A 24,852-nucleotide genomic window follows, 5' to 3' on the forward strand; every position below is an offset into this window, starting at 1 on the left:
TGGATACCTGAACTTGGAGTTAAGTCCCAGATACTCAGAGATAAGCATCAGCTTAGATCCCATGAATATGACCAGGGATAGTAGAAATAAACAAATTCATAACACTGCACTTGCTGGAGAGAAATCCTAACTGTAAGTGACATAGAAATCTTCTCACTGGCTTATAGTGTCATTTGGTCCATAGCAGGTATTCTTTTCAAAACAGAGGCAAATAGAAAAGGATTATTTTTCTGGCAGGAATAGCCAAAGGAATGAAACACAAATGTTACAGCATAGAGGCTGCGTATTATCTTTAGAATGCTCTATGGAAACACAGATATTTACAACAGAACCAAGTAATACTGCATGGCATTTGCCTACCTTTCCATAGACACACCAGCTGCTACACACACAGGTACATACACAGACATACAGAATCACACAGACCAGGAACCACCGTTTCTCTCTTAAAAAAACAGGATGAGGGAGAAGGTTACAGAATATGTTTACGGTCTCAAAACTAGATCCTTGAGAGCACCAGAAACCATAAATCTCTCCAACGAAGCCCTAAGACCTCCACTTAACACCCCCATCAGCAGCAGCATGAACACAAGCCTGAACCACCTTTGGGGCAAAGGTTTTCTCCATAGGGAGGGCAACCTAAGCTGTCTGAGGTGTATTCATTACATCTTAGTTTGGAAGTTGCCAGAATAATCACAGGGAGAGATAGTAGACACTAGAGGATAATGCAGCTTGTAAAAGAATAACTCCTAATTTATGTGCTTAAAATTAGATGGTATCAGCTGCTGTCCCAGTGTTGATTGAGTGATCCTGATGGATTCATGAGACACAACACTAGGAACGGTTTTCTCTCAAGACTCCTCAGGCATATGTTTCTTTGCATACAGCACGGTCTCCAGCCACCAGATCCAGAGGAAAGCACACATGAAGATGCTGCCTCTCATGTTTTCTGTAATATTCCTTTCTCCTCTGCCAACCACAAGGGAGAAAAGCCATAATAGTTTTACACATAGTTTAACCACTTCTCTTCCTTCTTTTCTCTACTAAAAGTCAAGTATGGATCTGTAGAGTATCAGTGTAAGAATAGCAGTTAATACTGGAAACATGGACCTCACTCAAACTGCAGTGGCACTAACGCCTTCATTGCAGTTGATTCCTCTCAGCAAAGATGTCTACAAATTGTCGGATTAGAGCAACTATTCAGTGTAGTGCGGAAATTAGGTGCTAACTAAGTTACCTGAATACCTGAACTTTTGCAACACAAAAGATGTAAAATAGATTAGTGGTTTATTTACCAGTCATTAGTAAGAGGTGAATAGCAGCTGAAATCACACTACATTAATAAAGTCACAATTACAGTAAATTACTTTGTACAAATCGAGCACAATCACACAATATTTAAAACTGCATTACTCCCAGTCTTGGGAGCAGGGTGAAGACAGGACCTACACCTACTGTTCATCTTCTGCGGGAAGTGAAAATGGCATGCTTCGACACAAAATGACACAAAAGATACATGTGCCTCACGTGAGGTGCATGTACACTGTCTCTCCCACGTGGCTCAGTGAACACAAAGACTGAACACATCATCTGTTTTTCTTAGCAAAAGCTGCAATACCACATGGAGGAACTGCAAAATGTCAAATCCGGCAATAGATCAGATTGTTTGCTGGCACAGGGCTAAACTGTGGCTTCGGTTTTTCAGGTAGACGGGAGGAGGCAGGAGAGAGCCCCACCAGCACACACTGAAACAAGGCGATGCCCTTCCATGTTCACCAGCAAGACACGGAGCAGGTACTTCAGCAGGGCATAAGGAGGAGTCTTAACATGCTATCCAACTTCTACCAGCTTCCCTGCCTTAGTCATTACTTACAACGACACCCTTTCTATTGCACTGTGTTTGTACACCCGAGGGGAAGGTTAACTGGGAAACTGAGGCAGGGCTGAGTCTGCTTCCCCATCTTCCTTCTGACACTCAGCACGTGGCTGGGAATGCATATGCTCAACTTGCACGATTTTACCTTTTAGTCCTGCTACATCTGGCCCTACAATGAATCTAACAAAATGAAACAATAACATTTTTAGTCTTTTCTGTTTTCTTTATTTCGTACATTTAACAAGGCTGTGTAGTCAATTTCACTTTGTACCTAATGTGATTTTGAATTTCATTTTAAAAATATGTTTCAGGTTAATCCTACATGTTTAGTCATCTGGCAATGGTTTTGGTTTGTTTTTTTTTTTTTTTGTCCTGGCAAGAAATGAAATGCAAATGCCTCTGTTGCTAACATCTTTTTTTTTTCTCCCTTTCTTTCTGGTTGCTTTCCTTTGCCTATATTGTAAGAGCAAATATTTGGCAACACATTTGTGAGGGCAGTGCTTTGTTTTCAATATAGTAAATGTTGACAGGTACTAGAAATCTTCAAGCTCCTGTATTGCAAGTCTATTCTCAACTTTGTTTTCTGGTGTTCAGATGTCAGCATCAAAAAGACAAAATTTACCAACTTTTTAACAGAAATGGTGCACACATACAGGAAAAAAATGGACATTCCACGTGAAGCCATTCAGCAACCATTTATTAGTATTCATCATAAGCAAGTACAGTGCACCTCGGATGCGGCATGTAGCCTTCTTATAGGAGCTCAGCAAAGTCCCTAGTGGGCGCTGTCCGGGTTTCTTCTAGTCAGCTCTTTCAGCAGGCCCACTCATGCTCTCTGAAATGCTGTGCCAGCTACTGCTGCACGGGTGGGAACCTCTGTCAAAACCAATTTACAGAACTGCCTGGATTCATGTGCTGGCATCGGATCCTCTATTTTATCTGGTAATTTTAAGCAATTTTAAACTGGCAAAACCATCAAGCCAACAAAATAATAATACTGTGAAGTTCATGCTGGTCTGTCTCCTAAGTATAGTCTTCGCTTTAGCCACAGTAAATGTAAAATAAAAATAAAATATTGACAATAGTGATTTATTTATAATAAATAAGAAAAGGAAATGCTTGTCTCCTACCCATGGCAACAGAAAAGCAGAAGCCACATTAGGTGACCAGGCTGGCTATCCTCTCTAGAAAGAAACAAGGCAGCTCTGGGTACTTCTGTTCTGGTTTTTCCAATCATCTCTGAAGGCCTTTTTGAAAATAAAGTGCTACAAATTCTTTGCAAAACTACAACGATGTGCACTTAAATTTGCAACCACTTCATTGCACAAACATATATAGAAATGCATTCAGTCTCTCTTCTGACAAGAAAAACAGGTGACACTTTTTTTTTCCTTCATCAATATATTGACTAATGGCTTGCCTAAGGTAAGCTGAAAAGCAATCTGCCTGACAAGGCTTGACCTTAGGTCCTGTAAGAGTTGGTGATGGCACAAAAAACAATAGTAGCATCAGGAAATGGCATTGTCGTTGTAGGGCTGCAGAAACAAATCCTGAGACAAGACCCTTGTACAAAAATAAAAGGCAGCACCTGCAAGCCTTGAAAAATATCCTGCACGTATTGATAAAAAAATCCTTTAAAGTTATTCTTAAAAAAAATAAACTGAACTGACGTATCAAGTCATTATGATTTCTTCTTCATGGCCTTCCTCTATTTCCTTGTGCACTAGATGAAACCAAACCCAAGCAACGTGCAAAGAAACCAAACCAGGATAATAAGATAAAGAAACCAAACCAGGATAGATAATAGCTTTCCCTATTTTGTTGTGGGGTTCCTTTGGAGGGGAGACTGCTATTTAACTCACATGCCACAAGAGTTATTTTCAGGCAAGCATGTGAGTGCCAAGATACTTGATTTTTATGCAGGACATCACACTGTTGTTTTGCATGATTCTCTGTGTCCCCAAAAATGGCTATCCACATGCCCTGTTATTTTACCTCAGTATGTCACACAGCTCTGAGCCTGCACAAACAGTGGCAACTCTGAGCAGGGAAGTGGACAGGAGGTGGGACAGCACAGGCAGCAAAGCCACAGCATTTTAAGGACAGCTGCACCCTGGTAAGGATGTCCAGTCTTTGCCCACATGTAATGACTGTTGCGGGTAGCTCCTCTGCCTCTCCAAGCTGCCAGGGCTCGACTCCTACAGTGAAAGAGAAGCTACTACCATATAGCGTTACCACCCGCAGAAAAATGTCATCAAATGCCTGAACACTGCCCAGAAAAGGCTTAATATGTGTGCTGTGACCAGTTAGGGGACTGGGGAAAGGCTGAACAGCCATGATGATCCACTTCTCATTCTTCTCTGCTTGCCACTGTGTGAACAGTGCAGGTCCAGGATGGGTCCTCAGATGTGCACTAGAGTATGGCATGAGGTTCCTCTGTGGTGCAAACAAGTTTATTTTCTGGAGTAAAGCTTGTTTCCACATTGTCATGTGGCCAAAGGAATTACTTGTTTCTTGAAGTCTGTTGGGACACAGGCTGTATGTATGGAGATGGGTATGTAACACCAAAACTTGGCTCTACCATGCAGGTCCAAGGACAGACCCAAGACACCTTGGCGTTACTCAAGGGGGCTGAAAAGGTGGGGTTGTCACTGCGTCCATTTTCTAGAGGCACCACTCAAGGCACCCTGAGTGTACTGTATAGTAAACATGGTGTGCACCATCAGAGAACTGGCTTTGGAGGTTCACATGTTTCTACGTGCTAATTATTTAAAAGCAGATCACGCATATACTAGAAGCAGCCAGACCACTGCTATATGATGCAAGACTTTTATCTCTTGCTTAGAAGAAGAGGTTAACTTTGACTCCCACTTTCCAGGATCTAATGAATGATGGGAATTAGTGAGAAATGCATACCATGTCATTAAGTTCTCCTGGGTGACAAGTGTTAGTTACAAACAAATGCAAAGACCTGTACTCTGCCATCATGAGGATGGAAGAAGCAAAGAATATCTTTCCCCTTCTCACAACCACATAGCCATGCTACCAGAACAACAGTGATACATGCAGGCACGGGGGTTTGGGAGCCCCAGGTCATACCACATGGACAGCAATGAAGCAAACCAGCATCCCCCTGTGCTGACTTCCAAACATTCAGCAACCTAACACAGTGATGTGATGGCTACTTACAGCAGCATGGGAACAGGTGTACAATCTGATCCAGGAAAAGAAACAGTACTGTAACTTTGGGGCTTTACATCGATTTCAAAGCAGTAAATTCTCTGTAGGCTTCTGTGATGAGGTCTTAAACCCTTTTACTGACATCTGGATGTGTCAGTGAAATCATTCCTACCAGTGTTAATCCCTGCTGAGACATCGTGATTAAGAAGCTGTGTTGGTCTACTTCCACAAAGAATCTCAATGCATTATTACCACCTCCTTGCTGTTTTCATGCAACACTACTGCCACTGGTTTGCTAAAGCAAAGGATTTATCTTTCAAGCAAATTCCTAGTTGAAAAATTAAGGGCACAATGGTATATAAAGGGTTTCCAAATTCCACAGTACTTCTGATAATCAACATTCTCTGTATCTATTTTTATTCCTTTTCTCTAACCAGTTTGGGGCTCTGCTTTATCCTCATTTCACTTTTATTGTGAGTCACATCAGATTAGAAATACATACAACTATGAGAAAAATCTTCTGCAACTGATCCAAGAAGAAACAATAACAAAAACCCACGCATATTACACTTGGAGCCTCTTTAAAACTAAAAAACTAACAGAAACAATTCAAGACACTGAAAAATACTGACAGGTTTCCTTAAGGTCTTGTTTAGAAATGTACTGCAGCTGAAGACTCTTGTAGGATATCCTGTGGATGGCTGTTTGATGATTCTCAGTATAGGACAAAAAGCAGCCGGATGCACCGAACCCACAAGGCTCTGTTCTGTACTTCTGCTACATGATCTGTAGCTACATCAGTTACCCCTTCATCTCTGTCAGTGTAAAGGATTTGGGGTTTTTTCAGCGCATGGACACTAATTGATTATCCTACCTGTGAGTATTCTAAAGCTTACCTACATAAGGCACTCACTACAAGACACTGAGGTGCTGGAGTGTATCCAAAGAAGGGCAACGAAGCTGGTGAATGGTCTAGAGCACAATTCTTACGAGGAGCAGCTGAGGGAAACTGGAGTTGTTTAGTCTGGAGAACAGGAGGCTGAGGGGAGACCTTATTGCTCTCTACATGTACCTGAAAGGAGGTTGTAGTGAGGTGGGGGTCAGTCTCTTCTCCCAGGTAACAAGTGATAGCACGAGAGGAAATGGCCTCAAGTTGTGCCAGGGGAGGTTTAGATTGGATCTTAAGGAAAATTTCTTCAGTGGAAGGGTTGTCAAATATTGGAAGAGGCTGCCCAGGGAAGTGGTGGAGTCACCAACCCTGGAGGTCTTTAATAGATGTGTAGATGTGGCAGGACATGATTTAGTGGTGGACTTGGCAGTGTTAGGTTAACGGTTGGACTCTGTGATTTTAAAGGTCTTCTCCAACCTAAATGACTCTATGGCTCTATGATTCTATAATGAACTTATCACTGAATTCCTAAGCATTTTCTTTTATCCTGTATTAACTCATGTAAACTGTGAGCCAGACCCTGCTGCAGTAACAGCTGATGGAAGTTTTGTCATTGATTTTAGTGCAGTGAAGGTCAAGATGGCTATTTTTCATTTTTCATGGACCTAGTGTTTAATAAATATTTTTGCAGAGTCTAATATCATCAAGTCCCGATGCACAGCAGGGCTAAAATACATTGGCAGGAAGTTTGTACAGAAGGTAAAAGCGTGCCCTCCTGCACCATCTCCAAATATGCAGAGCTCTGACTGCCAAAGCAGAAACATGGGATGTTGGTCTTCTCAGCGTGGGACACAGATCAAAAAGGAAGCGTGAAACTGAAGATTACTCAAGTACAATAGGAAGCTTGAGATCACGTAGGATTTATTCACCACCAAAAATGTTAGAGCCAAACCCAAACTCCCAAAAGAAAATCTAGCCAATTTGACATTGTAAACAGGATATTTCCTTAGCTTTGTAAACAGGAGATTGATTTGAAACAAACTGCCAAGTACCTAACACAATCCAGTAATTCAGCCAAGAGATCCTCACCAGAAGCAATGATATAACTGGTCTCTTTTATCCAAAATGTGGTATAATATAATCAACCTCATAAATATTATAGCAGGATTTTTGGAGACAATTCTTGAATACAGCTTGAATCAACTAACTAAAAGGAGTGTTCTTAAATTTTCCTGCATTAGTCGGCAAATTCCTACTACTGAGAATGCTGTCATGGTATGTCTTAGGACTCATTTAATATCCTAATGCCAAATCCCTACAGGTCCTCAAAAGCCATAGCAGACAGCCCTCCTCTAGGGTTGGGAACATGCTATGAACATTGAGAGCTAACTCAAGGTTTCTCAGCTGGGTATGCAAAACTGAACATTGCTACACAAGGAAAGGAAGAGGAAAGCAAGGAGAAGTGACACAGCTGGGCCCAGAGATGTGGGAGAACCAGACTGCATGTTCCTGCTACTGCTGCATGTGCAAAAAGGGGTGAGAGTAGGATGGAAGAAACCAGGAAGGCAACCACTGCTTCCAAGGCAAGATGTGTTCCACCCATTGCCACCCCTCTGTCAGCTGCAGTAGGTGCCATTACAGAATGGCTGAGGTTGGAAGGGACCTCTGGAGGTCATCATTATTGCTCTGGAGGCAACAACAAGATGGACATTTTGAAGCTTTTGGACTCCGACATCGCAGGCAGCTGCCTACTTTTCCTGTGTTCACAGCCAGCCCTGTAAGATATTTTATTTGCTGTTAAAGAGATCAGTCTGTAATTTGCTGCAGATATATTTTAACATAAGTACAACCATCCATATGAAAAGACTGGAGCATAAAACATATAAACTTCTGCTGTACCTTTTCTTTATATACAATTATTAGAGGTATGAAATGAAAGCCATTCCCTGTCCTTCAAATTTACTGCTCCCCAAAGGAGTTTCTTGCTGTATAAATAATACACATTTTGCAGACCTGTTCCTTTTATGTAATATTTACATCCAGTCTAAAGAAGGAGTGGCAGAAATGTAATGTACCAAATTTGTATATTTTTTGAAAGAATTTCTGCCTTCAATAATTCTTTTCCCTGTAAGTTCCTTTTTACTTAATAAAAATCTTAATAATATGTAAATAACTTCCAGAACTTTCACTCACAACCTGGAAAACTGACAAACATTTTTAAACATAACTGTTGCTTTCAACCTAAATTCCATAAATTACACAGATAGTAACAACATGTAAAGAGGATCTTAACTACCTTGAAGAGTTAAGCTCAAATATTTGCCCAACAGTTCACTGTTCAACCACGACTTCAAAAAGCTGCATTAAACCTGGAGGGGTTTTTTTAGTCTTCTAAAAAACAATTCCTGGGTACAATAGTTTTATGATTTTAATGCTAATTTGGAACCAATTATATTAAGTGTATTTATTCTCATTTCCCTGTGCTTATGTCCTCTGATTTATGTATGTGCATATACAACACCCTATACCACATACTATGTAAAAGATAAAACATGTATTTATTCTGTATATGCATGTGCATTATATTCTTGCCTGTGATACATATGCTTTTTTTTTTTTTAACAGAATATTTGACAAAATCATTTGACAAAATCATAATGACCAAGGATGAGGAAAAGGCTGAGGTACTTAACACCTTCTTTGCCTCAGTCTTTAATAGTAAGACCAGTTCTCCAGGTACCCAGCCCCCTGAGCTGGAAGACAGGGAAAGGGAGCAGAATGAAGCACCCATAATCCAAGGGGACACGTTTAGTGGCCTGCTGCACCACTTAGACATGCACAAGTCTATGGGGCCAGATGGGATCCACCGAACGGTAGAGAAGGAACAGGTGGAAGTGCTTGCCAACACCCTTTCCATCATTTATCAGCAGTTCTGGCTAGCCTGGGAGGTCCCAATTGACTGGAGGTTAGCAAATGTGACGTCCATCTACAAGAAGGGCCAGAAGAACGATCTGGGGAACTATAGGCCTGTCAGTCTGACCTCAGCGCTGGGGAAGGTTATGGAGCAGATTATCTTGAATGCCATCACACAGCATGTATAGGACAACCAGCTGATCAGGCCCAGTCAGCATGGGTTTATGAAAGGCAGGTCCTGCATGACTAACCTGATCCCCTTCTATGACAAGGTGACTCAGTGGATGAGGGAAAGGCTGTGGATGTTGCCTACCTGGACTTCAGTAAAGCCTTTGACATTGTTTCCCACAGCATTCTCCTGGAGAGACCTGGCCATTTATGGCTTGGATGGGCATAGTCTTCACTGACTGGATGGCCGAGCCCAAAGAGTTGTGGTGAATGGAGTTGAATCCAGTTAGTGGCCGGTCAGAAGTGGTGTTCCCCAGGGCTCAGTATTGCGGCCAGTTCTGTTAAATACCTTTATCTGTTATTCTGTTAAATACCTACATGACCTGGATGAGCGGATCGAGTGCTCCCTCAGTAAGTTTCCAGATGACACCAAGTTGGGTGGGAGTGTTGATCTGCTTGAGGGCAGGAAGGCTCTATTGAGGGATATAGACAGGCTTGGGGAAGGCCAGTTGTATGAGGTTCAAAAAGGCCAAGTGCCCCATGCAGTGCTACAGGCTTGGGGAAGAGTGGCTGGAAAGCTGCCAGGCAGAAAAGTTGCTGGGGGTGAATATGAGCCAGCAGTGTGCCCAGGTGGCCAAGAAGGCCAACAGCATCCTGGCCTGTATCAGAAACAGTGTGACCAGCAGGACCAGGGAAGTGATCGTGCCCCTGTACTTGGCACCGGTGAGGCCACACCTTGAATACTGTGTGCACTTTTGGACCCCTCACTACAAGGAGGACACTGAGGTGCTGGAGTGTGTCCAGAGAAGGGCAACGAGGCAGGCGAAGGGTCTAGAGCACAAGTCTTACGAGAAGCAGCTGAGGGAACTGGAGTTGTTTAGTCTGGAGAACAGGAGGCTGAGGGGAGACCTGATCGCTCTCTACAACTACCTGAAAGGAGGTTGTAGTGAGGTGGGGGTCAGTCTCTTCTCCCAGGTAACAAGTAATAGCACGAGAGGAAATGGCCTCAAGTTGTGCCAGGGGAGGTTTAGATTGGACATTAGGAAAAATTTCTTTACTGAAAGAGTAGTCAAACATTGGAAGAGGTTGCCTAGGGAAGTGGTGGAGTCACCATCCCTGGGGGTCTTTAATAGATATGCAGATATGGTAGGACACGGTTTAGTGGTGGACTTGGCAGTGTTAGGTTAACGGTTGGACTCAATGATCTTAAAGGTCCTTTCCAACCTAAACAATCCTATGATTCTATGACTCTAAATTTTGCAAATACTTGTACTCTCGCTTCATTGTTACATACAGTTAGTTTTACTCAACATTACCTCACTTACATATAAGCTATTCAAGCTTTGTTATCACAGAATCCTGTAGGACTGAGCCCCTTGACTTTAATGGAATTACAAAGACGCTCTAAGTTAAGGACATGAAGAGTGTTATTGCACTAAGGATTCCCTGTGAGTTTCCTATTTATGCCTATTCCTAGGTGTTTTATAAAACACAACCTTACTGTGGGATCACAGTGAAAAAAACCATTATTTTAGATTTTCGGCCGTGTTCAGTTTCTAAGAATCAAAGCAATACAACTATGAAGTTTTCTCTGCAAGCCTTTCAAGAATTACCTGGCCTAATAGTTTCATACAAATAAATTTTAAAAAAAAGAAACAAGAAGAGTTGACAGACTAGCTGGAGAGTTGAGAGTGATTTCCACTATATGATATACATCTGCCTGATAAAACGTGTTTCAGAGCTCCTTTGGAGAACTCCTCCACGCTGCTTGCTGCTGAGTCAGGGTTGGAATTCTCATGCAATATCCTTTGATACTTCAGTTCAAACAGTTAATTATACAGTAAGAGACATCATCAAAGTTAAACATTTGTAGACGAAAGTGCATTACGACAGGTAAATTACTAAGGTGAGGTTTTTTTAATCTAATGAAACCTGAAATACACATGTATTTTACAAAACCTACAAAAATAATCAAGAAAAGAAAGCTTGTAAAAGCAAACTTTTTAGTTATTTTCCGGCTGACACAATTTTATGTCACCAGAAAAACACCTATACAAGTCTATTAGAAAAGAACTCAAGAAGTCCATTCCAAAACTGAGATTCCTATACCATTAGCAATACAAGAGCCATTTCAAAGTGGTATGAAAAAACCCCCCAACTATATCTTTTCCCAAGAGCAGACAGTTAACACCTATTTGGAGAGAGAATACTGCCCTAATCATCAAATGCTTTTCCCTGTGCTCAAGCACAGGCCAACATAGGGAAAGGCAGGGTACAGTTAATGGCACCATCCCCTTGGACAGGCCATCAAAGAGCCAAAAGCTGTTGCCATTTCCCCAGAATGGTAAAGTACAGTTTTTCTTTGTATTCTGGTGGTGCACAAGCAAACTGAAGTTTGGAATTCCTTTTATTTATTTTTTTTAATTCATAATGAAAACCACAAGAGCCCAGAATCTTATCTCAAGTCATCTGATATTATGGTTTCAAATCCACATCAGAAGATACTGATTCCATGACTTTCAGTTGTTTACATACTGAAATGATTTGACACTATGCTGTCTCTTATGTTCTGCTTTTTCTTTAAAATTTGGATTTTAAAGTTTAAAATATGTATAGTGATGCTTAGTCTGAGCACACAGACTAGGCATACTTTCCCAGATTCATTCAGATGTGTGTTCAAGAACGAGTAATTGATGTTTCAGACACCATACAGTAAATAATATTACTTAGCATTTTTCATCTCCACTTTTCATCTCCCCAGTATGCATAAACAACCAAAATAACAGAAACAAACTATCAGACTTCCTGTAATTAGGTAGTACTACCTGCATACTGCAAGTTGGGAAACTGAGGCAAACAGAACAATGGAAACATCTGGAAGCCCTCTCAGTGTGTTATTCTGACGAACTTCAAAGGACTTAACAGGTAACAGCATTAATAAACACTTTCAGTAAATACTACTACATGTGCTGTAAATGTGGCTGGCATCTCCACAACACTTTAAAAAATTGATTAGTGCTACACTGGACAGCTGAATCATCAGTGCCCGTCCTTCCACTAGGACAAGAGGATGTCTTGTAAGCAGGTTATTTATATTCTTAATATCTTCAGCAGGAAGTACAGTCCGGTTAGGTTTGGTAGTCATTAAATGGCACTTCATTTGTACACGCTGCCCTTCACCTACAGATTTCTTCCCAGAGCAACCTCAGTCTTAAGTAAGAGCAATTACGAATAGGCCAACCTCTTTTAGCCTAAAAGAAGAAAGACAAACTCAAATCACGCACAGCGCAAAGATTTGTTTTGGCTGGAAGCAAGACCAAGCTTCCATATTAAAGCTCTGCGTAGGTAGTAACACTAGTTTAGCCTGCTTGGAGGTAACAGAAAATTGGAATCCAAAGGATTGTTTTCTTTTTTATAAAACATGCAGGTGGTCTTGAACTTGCCAAGATTTTTTTTTTTTTTTTTTAAGAGCTGAACAGACCTTGCTTCCTCTTCACTATCTCTCTTCATTCCACAACATAATAATCATGATCATCAACCCAGGACACAGTATTATATTAGTTTTTATCCCTGCTGTGCATTATGAGAGAGACTGTTGGAACGTATTACCCCCAGTGTATTGTGTGCTCTTAGATCCTATTCTGTATTGTCATGTCTGCAAATATTTACAAAGCAAAAAATACTGTCTGTCTCACTCAGCAATGCAACCCACATGTCTTTAATGCTATTCCTTATCAGCGCTTCAGACCAAAACAAGACACAAACACCACTGAAAATCATAAAAGACAGAAATACTTGTAGTGGCCTACAGCCAACACTTTGCTTGTCAGCTCCTCGCGTGCATGCAACATTTGAATACAGCTAATAACCTTCGGCTGCACAAATACAGACCTTCAGTCAACAAACTCGGGCACCAGTTTGGTTTATTTGAGTAAAATCAGGGTGACCAGCAGCTGATCTGCTTTAGATGTTGTGACCTGATGCTCAGCTCCACTGGCCATACCAGAACACACACCGCCCTTTGCAGAGAAAAAGCAAGAATATTCCCAAGCACAAGGAGAGAGAAAGGCTACAGCATACTACGGGGTCAGGATGTGGTCTTAGTTCTAAAAGCGCGTTACTTCCTCAGCACACGGACAACATCTGCAGAGGTGCAGATGTTGAAGGACTGCAGAGTGCCCGACTTCAGCATGGGTGTGTTTCACTACATCTGTAGCTGTAGGCCTCGCCGGCATACGGCCCAGGGAGGGTCAAAGGTAGCACGTCATTTCATACAGATTTGCCGCTCTCAGACAACACCAGTACCAGTCCACCCCAGCACCAAGAAAGTTCAGCCACTACAAGTTGTGGAAGATAATTTTAAAGGTACAAAGCTCAATGACAATGTTAAATGATCACAATTACGAAAAGAGCAATTAACTAATCATTTCACATAGGCTTGTTCTTTTCATCACTCCAAGAAGCAATTTCACCACAGGAAGTCTTCTTCTGCAGACTTAAACACTAGTCACACTGCCAGTAAACTGAAAATTTTATTTAGAGTAATTAGGAGTTACTGGTTTCCTCACTGAAAAAAGAGAAAATCAAAGTAAAACACATTTTGAAGTTCTAAGTAAATCACTGCAATTTTCCATGAAAAAGCTTGTTTGGAGTTTGACTTGGAAGGAAGCTTGCTTAGCTTAATTCAGAGATGGTCCTAGTTCTTCTATGAAGTTTAAGATGGCAGGCTAACAAGTTATGAAGCTTGATAAAACACGCCATAGTTTTAAAGCATGAAACAGAAATAATGGATGTATGCTTTTATTACAAACACATACATTTTTTATTAGATTAAATTTGACTTCTGAGACAGAAGGAACTGCAATTCTGTCTTGTTTCCAGACTCGCTATCTCAATTCTAAGAAAAAGCCTCCTCACCTTCTCTATGCCTTCTTTCAGTGACTAGACAAGACATACAAAAGATTATTAAGTTCAATATGGCTCCAAAGATGAAATAAAAATATCTTCCTAAATCAACTGTAACCCATTACACACATTGTATACATGCTGAAAAATAAACACTGGCAAACACAGAGCACAATCTTGGAAATGGCTCAAGTGACTGGGTTTTTGAAGAGGGTTTACAAAATATACAATTTCTGGCAACTCGAAGACATTAACTTGAAGACTGAACTCTGTTCATTTTCAGGGAGAACATCTTGCATTTCGGTCTGCAAGAAGGCACACCGTGGCATGCAAAAGCAAGTCCTGCCACATGGAGCTGGAACACAACCAGCTGCTCCCCAACCAGAGGCTCATTACCTTTCCCAAACCAAAAGACCTGGTTTTCTTTATCTTTAATCACGAACAAGTGGATTCCAAAGGTGATTTTCAGTGGTGCTATTTTTACGCAGCCTCCACATTCACCCACCACGGGGCCACAGCTCACGGCCACGCTGACCGCTCACTTGAGGCACTTTCTTCCCACTCAGCTGCGCTGCAGACCCTCGACAGCACCTCGGCTGTCGAGGATATCCTCTGCCGGCGGCTCGAAACGCACCGGAGTTCAAACTGGAAGACTGAAACCACCCTCCCTAGCCGGCGGGCAGCGTTGGAAAGCCCGCAGCCCCCCTCCTTGGTGCTCACCGTCACTAAGCACCCGACTCCTGCCAGCGGTGCGGCGGGCACAAGGGACGAGGCTAGTCCTAGCAGCCCCCGGCGAACACCCAGCCCTGGGCCCAGACCCTTCTGCCGAGGCGGCCCTCCCCCGGGAGGCCGGCACCCCGAGAGCCACTACAGCAGCCGAAGGTGGCGAAAGGCCGCTGCGGGACCGGGAGTGGAGCCGCGATCCCTCCAAGCACCCCTGAGGCCCAACGGCCGCCGCCTGCGCGCCCTCCCTCGCCCACCACACTCCGCCCCGGAGAGGGCACCGCCGCGGCCCCGCTCAGGCCGGAGCCGCTACAGACTCGCCGCCCTCCCCGCGCTGCCCCCGGCGTCGGCACACCCAAGGGACACAGAGGAGACGGGGCCCGCGGGTGCCGAGGTGCGCCCGGCGGGGCCCTCCGCGGCAGCTGGGACCCGGCACCCCGCGCTGTCAAGGGCCAGGTGCCGCCCTCAGCCCGGAGGGGACGCTGGGTGCGCCGGGTGCGCCGCCGGCATGCCGGCTCCCAGGAAACCTCCGCGAAGTTGCCCTCAGAAGTTTGGGACCGCCCGGAGAAGCAGCCGCCGGGCAGGGCCGCCCCCCTCAGCCCAAACCTCCCGCCCTCCAGCTGGCCACACGCTCCCGGGCTGATCCCCACCGGCCTCCGGGGACAGGCCCCCCCGCGTCCCGGCTGACCCCGCCGGCCTCCCAGGGACGGGACCTCCGCTCGGACAGACCCTCCGCCGGCCTCCGGGGACGCGGACCCCCCGCTCCCGGGGAAGAGGGGACGGCAGCCTCCGGGGCCCGCTCTGGGCTCGGGGCTTGCTCCGCAAATGCAGCCCCTGGGAATAAAGAAGACAGAGGGACACTTACCATCTCGTCTGATATTCGAGGACCGCAAGGCTTTTATAGATCCGCTCTGGGCAGGGGCAGTGGTGCCCTGACGACTGCAAAAGTTCGCACAGACTACAGCGTAGAGGAGGAGGAGGATGAGCAGTTGCATTGGGATCCGCTGTGAACGGGACCCTATCCCTGCAAAGAAACCGGGCTCTCCCCACCAAGGGCGCTCCCCTCTCTCGTGTTCTCTCCCCCTTCTCGGACTTTTGGGTTGTTGTTGTTGCGAGTTGCTTGTGTGTTTGAGAGAGTTGTATGCAGGGGGGAAAAAAAAAAAAAAAAAGGGCACCAAAAAAAAAAAAAAAAAACAAACCAAAAAAAAAACCACACCACCCGAAACAGCAGTCACAGCTGCCGAGTTCCTCTCCCAGCTGCCCCTAAACTTCCCGCACGCTGAACTTTCTGCCGCCTGTCTGGGGCCGGCCGAACGCGGCGAAGGTGAGAAATCCCCGGGCCGGCACCGCCGCCCCCGCCCCTCGGCCGCGCCGCTCCGCGCCGTGCCCCACCTCGCAGGCGGGGGGCTGCCGCAGCCGCGCTCCCCTGCGGCCGCCGCGCCGCAGCTCCGCGCCCCGCTGCCGGGCTGCGCCCGCCGCCTCGCACCGGCCCCGCCCCGCCCCGCTCCGCTCGGCAGGAGCCGCCGCCGGGGTCTGGAGCGCCGGGAGCGCCCCGTGCTCGGCGGCGGGGGCCGGGGGGGAGAGGCGGCCCGGGGGAAAGGGGCGGCCCGGGGGCAGGGAGGGAGGCGGGCGGGAACGGTGCCCGGGCCCTCCCCGAGCTACCGGCCGCGCCGTCTCCAGCCCGGGCAGAAGGTGGCAGGAGGGACGGTACGAGGGGGGGCTGGCCCCGGTAAGGAGTGAACCTGCCCTGCCGGGACCGCGGGGCGCCCGGCGGGTGGGCCCGGTGAGAGCAGTGTGCCAGGGGCGCCCCACCAGCAAAGAGGCCACGCACCCAAGTGTCCCGTCACCCTCGTGCCCGCGGTGGCCACGGGAAGGTTATCCGTGGGGCTGGAATGACTCGAATCACTGGGTTGCACTAGGGCCAGCGAGGAAACCTAGTGGAATAACTGGTGAAAACACGTGGCTGAAGAAAACCCGCAGTTGTCCCTGGGAGAAATAGATGGGCTCTTCTGTCATGCCAAGCACTGTCCAAAGATTTTCAGAAAAAAGTTAATTCCTACTAATTTAGACCCTCATTAAATCGGTGTCTGGTGTTAAAAGATTGTATTACTGCCTGGAAGAGTTTAGGTCTAAACCAAAGGTATGTAAGGATTGTGATCAGATTGCTGTTTTAATACCCTTTTTCCTTCCATTAGCTGCAATTAAAATAATCAAATGAAGATGTAGAAAAAACAATCAAGCTTTAACAGTTCTCTAACAAATCCTTACCTGTTCAGTTCCTTTCTTAAGGCATTTTGTATAGTCTTAGCCAGTCTAACAAATTGTAACATGCTGTCAGACCTTTAATAACATGAAACACCACCTCAACAGTAGAAGAAGAATGTTGATATGGGGCTGTATTAGGAATATCGGCTAAGTCCTGCTGCACTCAGAGGACTGCCTCTGGGTGTATGAAACATTCTCGCCAAGACCATATTCAGATGACAATGGGACTGAAACATCTTGTATGTCTTAAGGAACCAGTAGGGTGCAATTCTGTTACGCATGATTCATGGTTCTTTACCCCTTTCATGTTCCCCAAAACTGACAGCGAACCTAATCCTGCTGCCATGTGGTAGATCATGGAAAGGCTCCAACAGTGCTCCATTTGTGAGCAGATGTGCCTATATTTTAGCTGCGCAGTTCAGGAGGGAAACTGAGCAGAAGGAAGGTGGCCAATCCAACTGTCCTAATAGAAGCAGAAAGTCAAATAGAGGACATATAGCAAATGAAGGTAGGGGGAGCTCAGTAGATGTCTTCTCTTCCTCTGGTCAATGTGTCTGCCTCTCTCCAATCACAAGGACCTGACAGAAAACGTCAATAGGATCCCAGCTACCTCTCTTCTGAGTGCAGGTGCCTTTTAAGACAAAAGGAGGTGGTCAACACCCTGATGTTTACCACAACCCCTTGGTGAAGTCTCCTTTCTCAGTGCCTTCAGGCCCTGGCTCTCACTTAGAGTCAGGGAGCTAGAACTAACTGGTAATTGCTTCCTCTTGGGGACATGTAGTGGCCATTTTAAGGTGGTGGAGGAGGAAGAGAAGGAAGGACAGATTATCTTCCACCCAGAAGGCAGGCGAAAGGTGTTTTGACAGTATCAGTCAAGAAAGGGCATTGTTTCCAAGGCAGTTTCTGAACGCAGCTTCACCTGTATAATTTTTTTTTATATAAAATTCATACATCTTCCCAAGAGCTGTGTCTGGAGCTAGAGTCATGTGGTGTCTTTCTGGCCCCATGCCTCCCTGGCTGCACAGGTCCGCTTTGACACAAGAGTGGAACAGGCTTTTGCCTAAAACACTCCACAGCTGTTTGGCTCATGTGCTCCCTGGCTCGATACAGACTGTAAGTTCAAACTTCCTCAAGCTGACCAGGGCACAGAACTGAGTTTTTCTCAGCATTTTTTTTTTTTTTTTTTCTGTTGAAAGAGTACATACTGCTGTGGTGCATAAGATGGAATTCCTGTTTCTGCAGCAGAGGTACTTGTTTAGAGAACTCTCAAGCAAGACAGCATGGGGCCTCATAAATTAGACAGTGATAAAAACAGGCTAGTGTATTCCACCACCAATGGCTTTGATACGTATCAAGAGGAACTGTGTGTAACTCCTGTCATAGGCTCACGTTACATTTCTGTTCCTCCTTCTGAAAAGCATGGGATGCTGCCATCTTTGTTCTAAACCCAAAAATATTTTGGTAACAGAAGGGACAAGTCTTTTTCTCAGGTCAGAAAACAGCCAGGGCATATTGCTCTGGGGTTCCAAACAGAGGCCTAGCTCTATCAATTATCAGATATTTATTTTGTCCCCAGTATCAAAAAAAATCCAGATTTTTTCGTTTGATGTACAGGTGCACAGAAAGATTTTGGGACAGAGCAGCAAGACTGACATGCATTGGTAGACCTATGTAGAAAAGGCCTGCATTTCAGTGACTGTTGCTATAGCTTCTTAATTCGCTTTAAAAAGCGCTAAACCCACTGCAAAACAAAATAGTATCTTTATAGTAAAGTCCAATAGAACCTATGTCAAAGGGTGAGAAGTTTGGACTATGCTCAGTTTTATGAGCAGATCACTGGATCTTCACCTTCCGGAGAACGTTCTAGTACATTGGCTAATCTGTATTCTGAGGGTTTAGGATAATTTAAAGCATCAGGTGATTTCTGTACAAAGACCTACAGCAAATCATGGTTACTATGTAAAAGGATATACTGATGTATAAGTGTGATGACCTAGGGAATTATAAATCTGTCAACCTGACTGAGATCATTATAAAATAATGTAAGAGTTGATATGAGATTCAATTAATACAAATTAAAAGGAATATAATATAATTAATGCTAGTCAACCTGGAAAATCTTGGCATGCTGACTTGGAAATCTGGTTGACAAACAGAATAGCATCAAATTACAGCTTTCATGAGGCATTTGACTTGGTACCACACAATTTAAATCATACAAAATGAAAGTCGCACATACTAAATGTTTTCAAAACTCGCTAAATGACAGGTTTTAAAATGTTTACTAAAAAGGGAAACAATATTGAATGAATTCTTTGCGACAGCATGCTGCTTAGACTAATTTTTGCTTCTGCGGTGATTTGCATTTCGAACAATGACCTGGGAAAAATGTAGTCGTTATGCACGACACTTGCAGATGACAAAAACCTTGGGGGAGTAATAGGCTGGTTTATAATAATGGTGTTATAAGGAGATAGACATGTTGATACTGGGTAGAACTGTAGAGCTGAGCCCTGGCACAGCTTATGGTTTAAAATAGCCAATGGCAGCGCTACCCAGTGCCTGTGGCATCTATCTCACCTCATTTTAGTCTTCTGAAAGTGCCTGGTGTAAGCCCATCACATAGGTTCTCATTGTTCATGGAGAGAATTGGATACCCATCAGAGGGCACTCTAGCCCAGCGGTTTTAGACAGTTGTGCTGGGATGGGACAAATTGTTTTCTGGAAGGTCTTGTTTCTCTCCACTGACTATGGAGAAAGCATAGGGAACAAATACATGTATAATTACTGGATGAAGTAGTGAATCCTAGAAAACACTGATGCAGAAAAAATTATGGGATGGATTATCAAGAAAGTCAGTGGGCTATAGCCCTCTGTTACCATTTGTGGGCTAGGAGATGCTCCAGTGTCACACAGTTTGTCCACAGAACAGAGACGTGCTGTGTGTCCACCCCTTAGAACATTGGAAATACCATGATTAAAGCAGCAAAACTCAAGATCTTTGTGTGTTATGACTGGGTTCCTTGGATATTTATTTAAAGAGAGGCATATCAATTAGAGTAGGGGCATTATGGTTTCTTCTGCTATTATTACACTGTTGCATCAAGTTCCTGAGAATATAGTCTAAAAAAGGACCATAATAAAGTGAAAAACACTGAGAGGAAAGCCCCAGGATTGGTTAGAGGTTGAGAAACATGCCATTTAGGGAAAAGCTTAAAAATCATGAGCCATTTAGCTTGTCAAGGAGAAAATCAGAGGCGTCACAGCTGCCTCCCAGAGGTAGGGTATTGATTCTAGAAGGCTACTCTGTCTGGTGGACAGTGACATATCAAGGTGAAAGTTGGAGTTAGACAAATTAAGATTAGAAGTAAAAGGCATGCTTTTCAGTGTGGAAAGCTATGGAAGTATCAAAGTTGTATATTCTTCATCACTGAAAATTTGAAAGGCAAGATTTGACTTTTTCGACTTTTTCCTAAAACCGGTCAAGTGGTTTCAAGCTGTACTTAGGAACTCATGGGGCCTATTGATCACTTCTAAAAGGTCTGTAAAGGTGACAGAGAAAAGCATGTTCATACGTACCATACTACAAGACACAGATGAAATTTCTAAGTGGTTCTGCAGTTTATTGAAAAATGACAGCTAAAAAAAATGTACCTCCAGGCATTAACTCACAGCAGCACTGTGATTTCTGTTATATAGGAGGGAGGCAAGTGTTGGCAATGACCCCACCTCCCAGTTTATAATCCGTGAATGATTTGAGAATGAGCAGATGTGCATAGATTAGGATGGAGAAACACCTCATGATTGCTAAAGTGTCCATCTTAAGTAAATGACTGTAACCATGATGGCAGATCAAAAGAATGCAGGGAAAACGTAGACCCCACAGGCACCAAGACACCAGGAAGAGCTGTGCAGGCCCGTGATCCATGGCCCACATTTACTGTCTGAGCCACAGGCAGCAGTTCAACAACACACGAAGAAAATCCGTAGTGAAACTGATCACTTTAATCAAACAGAAGCCCAAACACTGCTGCCTGCTATCACTACAAACTTGGTATTGAGTCGTGGCAACTCAAGTTAAAACACTCTGAATGTTAAATCTGGGCCACAGACCTGCAACTGGTGCTACTGTTTGTCCTCCTCCAGCAGCCAGCTGTGCCTGCTTGCTTGTCTGGCCCATTCTTGAGACCAGCTGCAGACAGCTTTGATTTATCCAGTCTTTTGGTTTTCCCTCTTGTGACTGCACTGCTACAGGATGCCGTACCCCTCTCCCTTTCAACGTACACCTGCTTTCCTCCCCGACCCTTAAATGACTTTTGCTGGCTGTGTGTAACTTTTGGCTAGGTCTCCACTGCAAGTGTTAGAGACTAATACTGCACCACTGACACGCACATAGGAAGGAAAAGAAAAAGGATGTCCCAAGCTGAAACATGTTCATTTATTACATTTTGAGAAACTGCTACATCACTCAGACTCTCCCAGTGCTACCTACTGACGGGGCCAACTGACATATAATATGTATGCAATATTCAGAGTCATGCTTTTAAAAAATGAGTATAAACCACAATGAAAAAAGAAATGTTGCCCTCCTGAGATTAAGTAGGACTTTTTCTTTCCCTCGTTAATATCAGTAGAACAAGCATTTAGTTTTAAATTCAGGTTTAACAACACTGGGCTATGCTTTCTCCTAAGTTTTTCTTAATAGAAAACAATATCTTCAGAAAGATTGCGGTTCTTCAGTATCACAGTTCCCAGATTCATAGATTCAAAGGACAGAAGAAACCTTTCTGACATAATATAGTTTGACTTCTTACATAAATAAGTCAAAGCATTTTGCTGACTAACCTCCTGATCTGATTTCTCAAGTTAGCACAGTATCTTTTAGAAAAAAAAAAGATCAAGACTTCATTTTAAAAGAGGAGGAAACTTGGTATTACTGTCTTGAGACAGAGAATCCCCCACCATCAATGTTAAGTAATTCAAGTGATTAATGACTATCTTTAAAGATTCGGGTTTTTTCCCCTCTGGATCTTGTACTGTGTATGAATAGTAATGGTTTATCAGGATCCTCTGCTTGGTCTTTCAAGTAATCTGAACCTACTAGTCTGGACTTTGCAAAACAGCTGTCCTCAAACCACAGTAACTTCTACCTAACCCCTCTTTTTATTTCTGTGATCAATTCCTTTGCAAAATGGGGTCAGATTTTGCTTGTCTTGGATATAATATATTTGAGTTAGAAAACTGTCACCTTTTTTAGAGAAATTCTAGGAATGTTTTATTACTGGTAGCCCAAGATCTCTAGGATCAGAGGTTTCAGATTGAAATTTCTCATGATAATTCATGCTTTCTGTCTGCACATTGTAGATATTACTTAAGAAACAAAGCATCCAGTTTTAGTAAGATGGAGAGCAGTATGGTGTAGGTTCCTCTGTGTGTAATCCTGCCCAGACGTTCCCTCTGGATTACTCTCGGTTTGTTCCTCTGGGACAGGAATAATTTTCCCTCTCTTGACTTCAGCATTTTCCTTCTCCAGCACATTTTTAGCATGGGAACACTCTCGAATTCTGTAAATTACCATCTTATGAATAACTTACAGCATACCATCTATGCAATGTTGTGAAGACTGAAATGAACCTCTATGCTGAACCCTCAGAGCAGTAACTTGTGTCTTGGCACCACAAAGATGGCATATGAACTTCTTATCATCTACTGTTTTGCAGTTTGTGCTCAGCTGAGAAAGGGATCAAATGGCTTCCTTTGCTGATTAAAGATTCTCCCTCAATTTTGCGAGAGTTGAACTTCTGAGCAGCCATCCTACACATCCTATACAAAGTCCTCTCTTCAGCCATGTAGATTGTAAGAAGCGTAGTGTAGTATTTTCAGGATTTTATAAGGATTGAAGCTTCTAGTTATGTAAAATTTTTCCTTGTCCTCCTGAGTTACGTCCTCCTGAATTACAGCTTGCTTTTCATCCTTTGTCTTCAGTTTTACAGAACACCATTTACCTTGTCAACAGTGTTTAAAAACTGCTGAGCCATGACTCTGGGCTTCTTTTTCCTTTGTGAGTAATTTCATTCCTCTTTGAGGTCTGGGTGTGCATGTGCAATGGAGATACTTACTAAATATGATTGTCAAAAACTTCAGCCTCATTTTTTTCTGTTGTTCTTTCTCACTGAAGAATTTTCCAACACAGTTTTACAAATAAGGAAATTTATGTCTTGCAGTAAGAAATGTACAACGCATAGTGGAGAACCACTTTTCCGTTGCTGACCATCTTAGTACTGTGTGTGGTTTTGTGCTGGGAAAGCAAACTTGTCATACTTCCTCTTGATATGCCTATATTTTACAGATATAGCAAAATGAGGCCTTTTCAGTCATTTCAGAATCAATAAGTGGACACTATTAAAAGAACAAATCCAGAACATAAGGGTCAGAAATGCAAAAGATCTGAGGCTCAAAACTCTGCCTCCTGGAGCTTGTATCATAGAATCATAGAATGGTTTGAGTTGGAAGGGACATTCAAAGATTATCTAGTCCAATCCTCCTGCCTTGGGAAGGAGATCTTTCACTAGACCCAGTTGCTCAAAGCCCTGTCCAAGGTGACCCTGAACATGTCCAATGATGGGGCTTTCACAACTTCTCTGGGAAACCTGTTCCTGCATCTCACCACCCTCATGATAAAAAAATGCTTCCTCACATCCAATCCAAACCTACCCTCTTTTTGGTTTAAAATCATTGCCCCTTGTCCTGTCACTACAGGCCCTGGTAAAAAGTCTTGTTCTGTCTTTCTTATAAGACCCCTTTATATAATTTGAAGGGCCACAATAAAGTCTCCCTGGAGCCTTCTCCAGGCTGAACAACCCCAACTCTCTCAGCCTGTCCTCATAGGAGAGGCGTTCCAGCCCTCTGATCATTTTTGTGGACCTCCTCTGGACCTTCTCCAGCAGGTCCATGTCCTTCTTGTGTTGGGGACTCCAGAGCTGGATGCAGCACTGCAGTTGGGGTCTCACCAGAGCAGAGTAGAGGGGGAGAATCGCCTCCCTTGATCTGCTGGCCACACTTCTTTTGATGAGGCCCAGGATGTGATTGGCTTTGTGGGCTGCAAGTGCACATTGCCAGCTCATGTCCATTTTTTCGTCCACCAATATCCTCAAGTCCTTCTCTACGGGGCTGCTGTCAGTCCATTCATCCCTCCAGTCTGTATTGCTGCTGGGGATTGCCTTGAGCCAAGTGCAGGACCTTGCACTTGGCCTTGTATACCTTAAAATATACTCTGTTCTTACAGTTCATTTTTTTCAGGGAAAATAATTTTACATTATACCGAAAATAGAACCGGTATACAACAGAGTTCGATATATAAGAAGCCAGACTTTCAAATGGAGTTGATTTGTAAGTATTGGAAAAAGCACATTAAGCATATTTAAATTTGTTTCTTTCAAATACATGCAGTTTGTAAATCAGCTTGTTAAGAAAAAGTTCTTTTCATTCTGCTTTAGATGGCAACGCATGAGAGTCTTCAGCTTATCTTAGGGGCAGCAGTGAGAATGATTTATCTCTGGGTCCAAATTAGTGGGAATATGTTCAGGCTGCCCAACTCTTTCTTCAGATCACGTTGTCATACAGAGAAGTTGAGCTCACAGTTTTATACACACAACACATTAACATAAACTGGTTAACCACCTGGCATTGGTTAAGCAGAATTTATGCTGATACTGTGCTAATGACCTTGCACTATCATTAGACTAAATCAGTCTCCTGGGGGAGAACCCAACAAAGCATACTAATTCAATGCATTCCTAGGAAGTACCATGTACAGTAAATTATATTTTGTCATTTATCTAGCTCAATTTTCATTCAGAAGTACTTTCTAAATTAAATACTGAGGCCTCTCCAGAGGCCTCTGGAACAGCAGGATGAGATAAAAACATGCCCT

General features: G+C 43.7%; 1 protein-coding gene across 2 annotated transcripts in view; it reads right to left on the minus strand.

Moving 5' to 3' along the window:
• Positions 1-15,649, minus strand: part of PDGFD (platelet derived growth factor D) — a 143,372-nt gene extending 127,723 nt beyond the window's left edge. For both annotated transcript variants that reach the window (XM_086481764.1, XM_086481763.1), the window contains exon 1: positions 15,520-15,649. In XM_086481764.1, the coding sequence (XP_086337890.1) occupies positions 15,520-15,649 (130 nt within the window). The remainder of the gene's footprint in view (positions 1-15,519) is intronic.
• Positions 15,650-24,852: the final 9,203 nt, after the last annotated feature.

Source organism: Leptosomus discolor, chromosome 1, assembly GCF_034619465.1.
Source record: "Leptosomus discolor isolate bLepDis1 chromosome 1, bLepDis1.hap2, whole genome shotgun sequence".
NCBI lineage: Eukaryota > Metazoa > Chordata > Aves > Leptosomiformes > Leptosomidae > Leptosomus > Leptosomus discolor.